The sequence below is a fragment of the Galeopterus variegatus genome, unplaced genomic scaffold, assembly GCF_000696425.1.
Source record: "Galeopterus variegatus unplaced genomic scaffold, G_variegatus-3.0.2 Scaffold1903, whole genome shotgun sequence".
NCBI classification, from domain to species: Eukaryota; Metazoa; Chordata; class Mammalia; order Dermoptera; family Cynocephalidae; genus Galeopterus; species Galeopterus variegatus.
This window is the reverse complement of record NW_007728014.1, coordinates 50,135-56,134: the sequence shown is the minus strand read 5'-3', so window position 1 is coordinate 56,134 and position 6,000 is coordinate 50,135. Positions and strand designations below refer to the sequence as shown.

Genomic DNA, 6,000 nt, shown 5'->3' with positions numbered 1-6,000 from the left:
CGTCGCCGGTCCCCGGTCCGGTACGGGGGCAACACTGAGGGTTGCGATCCGTTGCCGGACACGGACAAAAAGACAAAAAAAAAAAAAGAAAAAGAAAAAGAAAATAGTGTAATAATAATGAGCTCAGGCTGTGGAATCAGATTGGTGGGTTCACATCTCACATCCTAACTCTGCCACTTATTATCTATTAAATTTGGGGGCAAGTTACTTAACTTCTCTGTTCCTCTTTTTTTTCTGCCTTTTTTTTTTTTTTTGGTCTCTAAAACTGTTCTGATGAAAATTGTTATGTAGATTAAATGAAGTTAGTAAAGGTGCAAATAAAGTCTGACACATAGTAAGCACTCAGTACATATTTGCAATGGTGGTGGTGGTATGCCAGGATGTAGGGATAGGGATACAGTACTAAGTAAGACAAAGTTTTTCTACCTTTGTGAAACTTTCACGAGACAGAAAATAAGTATAATCCCAGTGAAGAAAATAAGTATAAATTCAGTGAAGAAAAATTCAATAGGTTAGGGATAGAGAATGATGGGGGAGCAGAGCCGCACTAAAGGATCCTCTGAGGGGATAACACTACCCACATGAAATGAGGGAGCAAGATTCTGGAGAAGGGTGTTCTAGGAAGAGGGACAACCAGCATAATAAAGCCCCTTAGGCAGGAACAAGCATGTCATGTTGGAGGGATGGCATGATCCAAGAAGAACCTGCAGGAGATGCAGTCAGAGAGAGAGAGAGAGAGCCTGACAATTAGGATTTTATTCTAAGTGTGATGGAAAGCTATATGAAGTTTTTGAACAAGGGAGTGTTAAAATTTGATCACATTTTAAAAGATTACACTGACTACTATGTACCTTTGTAAATAATTCGTGCACTTGACCAGAGACAGAATCTTCTTTTTTTATTCTCTTTCTACAAAGAATTGTTAACTAATATGTGAGAAACTATATATATGATAAACATTTAAATTTATTTCTCTGCTGTACACTCATAGTCTATTTTTTTTTTTCTTAAAATTGATCCTGGTGATAAATTATAAGGTGCGTATAATACATAGTCTAATGTTGGGTACTATTAACAATATCTACTTTACTGTTCTATTTCTTTAGAAAAGAGAATATAACAGACTTACCTGTAAGAGTATCATATCTGGACATAAACTATCATAAAATGAATGTGACTACTACCTTACATATAGAAAAGCTTAAGTAAAAATAATAATAATAATAAGAGGGTGTTCAAATCCTATATGCTGAGCAAGTATCTTGGATTGCTGCTAAAAGAATATGTAAAGAAAAAGTCTGAAGCAACTGGAATGGGATTCAGATATCTCATTTTCTAGAAAAATACATAGGTCTTGAGTTTGCCAGTTTGACATAGCCAGTGAAGGAAGACTCATATCTATTGTCAGTGTGTTTGGGGGTGAGAAATTAAGATCTAAAATAGGAAGAGAATCTAACTTCTAAATTGAGGTAGTTATTTTCTGTTGCAATTTTCTTGTATCTTTGAGAAATAATTACCTTAGTACCTGCAGACTTCATGAAAGTGTTTCTCATTCATGGATCCTGACCCATTTCAGACAACTTTCTGAATGTTTCCATTTGTTTTCATGAGTCAGTAACTTCCTTCTGTCTTTAGTGTGGTTGTTAGAGGTCCAAAAGTATCACCTGCACACTTTTCCCAAAAACCTTTGCATAGAGATCTTGTCTTCTGTGGAAAGCAGAAGTCTCAAGTATTTCCATTATCCTGGAGGGCTACCCCCATGGTTTAGATAAGTGCAGAAAATAGTGTTTTATATTCAGCCAGCACAGAACAGGAAAAGAATTGTTCTCTAGGTAAGAATTTCCGATCCCGGAGGGATCCAAATGAAATGTTTTTGCTAATTGGGTTTTGAAGTAAGAACAATTGTAGCACTACAGATAATTGGTAAGGTAGTTTGCTACCTACAAAGACTTGTTTGTAAGAAGACTGTTTTATGGGTCTCTTTTATTATGCCCAGCTAGCTAAATGTCATAGTTTTCTAAGTACCACAGTTTTCTGCCAGTGTCAGAGATTTCTAGAATGACTAGAGTATAAAGGGTGTGTACTGGCCCAAACATTGAGAGTTTAGCTTTCATTTCAGGTGTGACTATTTTGAGTATTTATTAAATCACAGCTGTCTGGTTTGTGGATTAGCTTCTTGATGAGTCTGAATCCATTCGAAGCATCAGAATCCATTTTAACCATTTGAAAAGAACAGTCATTAGCCGTCAGCAAAAAGCAGTTCACTTTTGCAAGGATCATATATGTCAGGTATCAAGACAACAGGGAAGGCAGATACAGGCTCCTAAATTGCTCTAGCTTTAGAATGCCATGCTTGCCAAAACATGTTTTCTGTATTTCTGTCATATGGATTGCTAATAAAAATCTTCCTGAGTTTTGGGTGGGGGGGAGTTGCTAGACTAGAAAGTGAAAGTAGGGACTCCTGTCAGTTAATCTAGAGCTTATCTTAAGTTTTTTTTTTCCCAAATTTGGTCCTCATCTCTAAGGCTGTGATTTAAATAATGAAAGGTTGTTTCCATGAGCTTACTATCCATCTGTATTTTGTGTTTCCTTGTAGTTGGATTTGATCACGGATTTGTTGGGCACACCATCACTGGAAGCAATGAGGACAGCTTGTGAAGGCGCTAAGGCACACATACTCAGGGGTCCTCATAAACAGGTAAAAAGAGGAGGGTTTGTATCTGGTAACCATCTTTTTGGGCAGGATTTCCCTTCCAGTAGAATAATGCACTGAAATTTTAAACAAAGGTATCACTTGTAGGTTTTATTTAGTTTTTTATGTCCTATGTAAGAAAATTCAATATTTGTCAAACCAAATAAGCACTATACAAAAAAGTGGATATTTTTTGTAGCCCCTTTGCTTATGAATGATCCCTGGCTTTGTGTCTCCTGGTTTATTGATGTATATGGAGAAAGTTACTGGGGACAGAGTTTTGACTTCAGTGCCATAACCTAGTACATATATATCAAGATGTCCTTTCCAAGTACTGAGCCAAAATCCCTAGTATCTCTTATTCCACCAAAGAATGTGAATCTTTTACTATTGCACTCTTGCCACTGACACAGAATCAGATGTGAGTGTTGTTAAAAAAGAAGTGTAAAAAGAGATTGCCATATTTGCACTGATCAATGTTACTTGCAACCAGCCAAGTCACTGCTGAGAAAGACTAAAGGTTTTTTATTCCCACTTGTTGATTTAGCAGCATTTTTTTTACAAGTGCTTTCCTAATTTCCTTTGGACAAAACAACTTGATGTGAAGAGTAAGTAAGGGGAATAGTTTTCCTAGGAACAACAAACTGAAACAACAGATAGGGCTTGAACAGGACAAGTGGCAAATAATTTTCCTGGGCTTTGCCTTGGTTTCTTCAGAATTGAGCATTTAGATGATCTGATTGATGGTACAAATGATAGACTGAGTTTGACACTCCTCTGATATTGCCAGCCAGACATTTGGCAAGGTCTTGCCTTCCCCTTGCAGTTCCCTCTCTGTAATTCTAGTGTGACTCCAGAGCTTCTGTTTTCACAGGTGGAAAGGGCAATGAGGTAAAATGTGCTCTCTTCTAAAGCCAGCTCAGGCTAGTAAATAGAGATCTGTCCTTATATTTTAAATAGTCCTCTGACTGTTACATCTTTCAACAGAAAGATGGCATTTAGTTTAGAATTGTAAAATAATTTGAGGCACTAGCACCCTAAGAAGAGAGAGCACAGTAACTCTTAACCTAGAGGAAAGTTCTGTATCTTAGACAGAACTATCTATTATGTTCTGTTTATTGGCCAGCATCAAGAACATTAACCTAATTTATCAATACCTCGTGCTAAACGTGTCCTTGGAAGTATCAAAGTTATTTTCCTCTCTTACTGACCTCATTAGGTCAGTAAATCTTTATTTTTTTAGCAGGGGTGGGGTGGCTGACCAGTTTGGGGATCCAAACCCATGACCTTAGTGTTGTAAGGCTGAGCTCTAACCAACTGAGCTAATCAGCCAGCCCAGGTCAGTAAATCTTGCCTGGGTAAAGGTAGCCAATAATGAAGTGATGAAGATCAGACACCCTGGTGCCACCCTTCCATCTCTAGAGGAGTTTTAACTATTGCTAATGGTTGACAGCTAATTAATCCTCTGTGTTAGAGTTGCTGAACTGTAGCCTGGAGAGCAAGGCTTCCTGAGGAGTTTCCTACCTGCTGTCTAGAACAGCTCAAACATATAACTTACCACACCAGAAGTTACTGTGCACAGCTTTGAGCATTCCTGGCAAGTGAGTCCTTTTTCTACTAGAAATTTTACAATCTTTAGTTGTAAAATTAAATAAAAATTTAATTGACAATCTGTTAGTTGTCAATTAAATAAAAATAGTAAATATCATCATTTTCTAAAACAACAGGGAGGAGAGGAAAGGAAAGTCTAAAGTTCCATTTTTATTTAATGGTTTTGCTTATCACAATGGCCTTAAGGGAACACCATGGTAAAAGTTAGGGGTAGCCCTGGCTAGTCTTGGTGTCAGAATATTTTGATTTTGAAGAGAATATTGGTAGAATAAAATACTAGTTAGGAGACCATTTCTGTTCAAAGGCTAGATACACTTTACACAGACTTTAAAGTCTAAATGGCTTTTAACCAGTGTTGGAAATGGTCTCCTTAAGCAGGTGTTCATGGCCTTTGAATACTAACCCAGGTAGATTTGTATAGAGTGGGTTATACCTAACATATATAATTGAATGTAAATGAACCTCACATATTACCTGCTTCCATTTTTCCCCCAATGTGGAAATTCAGTTTTTGATCTACATTTGCTAGTCGATCATTATGCCATCATTGCTGTCAAGAGAAGTTAACAGCCCCCGTCAAAATCTACCCCCTCTTGACTTAAGCCACCACACTCTACCCGCTTCCCAGCCGCATGCTCATATCCTATATGCCTCTTGTTGACCTATTAGCAACTACTTGAAGGTATCATCATTTATGTGATAGCTGTTTACAGCTGAGGTTGCCACCTGGATATTTTTTTTTTAAACCTTTAAAGATTAATTTGGTCCCCAATACAGTATAGCTTGTGTAGTTCTGTATATCTTGACTATTCTGCAAAATGCATAGTGCTTAGCTTAATGCACCACACAGAGTCTATATTCAGTTTATATTTCTCTGGACTGTAGTGATTAAGAGTACAGCTTGTGGTGTCAGTCTCAGACTCACCACATTGTACAACATGTTGAATGGTGTCCCAGGAATTTTATAATATGATTTTCAGACAGATTGAGTATGAATTCTGGCTTTACCAGTAACTCACTTCATAACCTTAGACAAATTATTTAACTTCTGTGTATCTCAGTTCATTCATCTGTAAAATGGGTATAAAAATGGTTCCTACCTTATTTTTTTATTTTTATTTTTTTTCCTTTTTGTCTTTTTTCGTGTCTGGCAATGGACTGCAACCCTCAGTGTCGCGCCCGTACCGGACCAGGACCGGCAACGGGATCGCAACCCTCGGTGCTACGCCCGCCCCTCGCTCAGCCAGTGAGCGGGAACCGGTCTGTATGTGGGATCCGAACCCTCGGCGGGAGCGCCGCCGCAATCCCAAGCGGGGCACTGTAGCAGTGCACCACCGGGCCGGCCCCGTTCCTACCTTATTAAAGTGTTATAATAAAGTGATAATGTATGAAAGGAGAGCATAGAATAGTGCCTGGCATGTACTAAACACTTACTAAATATTAACAGTTTAAGTTTATCACTCTATTCAGATCCCCATTCCAGCCAGCTGCCAAATAGTTATCACTCTAAAATAAAGTTTGTGAGTTTTAAAAAATTAACCATTGTGATCAAGTGGAGTTTATTCCAGAAATGCAAGGATGGTTCACCTACAGAAAGCCTATCAATATATTTTAACATCATAGGGCTGGCCCGTGACTCACTGGGGAGAGTGTGGTGCTGACAACACCAAGGCCATGGGTTCAGATCCCTACATAGG

The 6,000-nt window shown here is 38.2% G+C and overlaps 1 protein-coding gene across 2 annotated transcripts in view; it reads left to right on the top strand.

The window, feature by feature from the left end:
- Positions 1 to 6,000, top strand: part of NLK (nemo-like kinase) — a 161,582-nt gene that overhangs the window by 135,509 nt on the left and 20,073 nt on the right. For both annotated transcript variants that reach the window (XM_008579525.1, XM_008579526.1), the window contains exon 7: positions 2,597 to 2,698. In XM_008579525.1, coding sequence (XP_008577747.1) covers positions 2,597 to 2,698 — 102 coding nt within the window. The remainder of the gene's footprint in view (positions 1 to 2,596; positions 2,699 to 6,000) is intronic.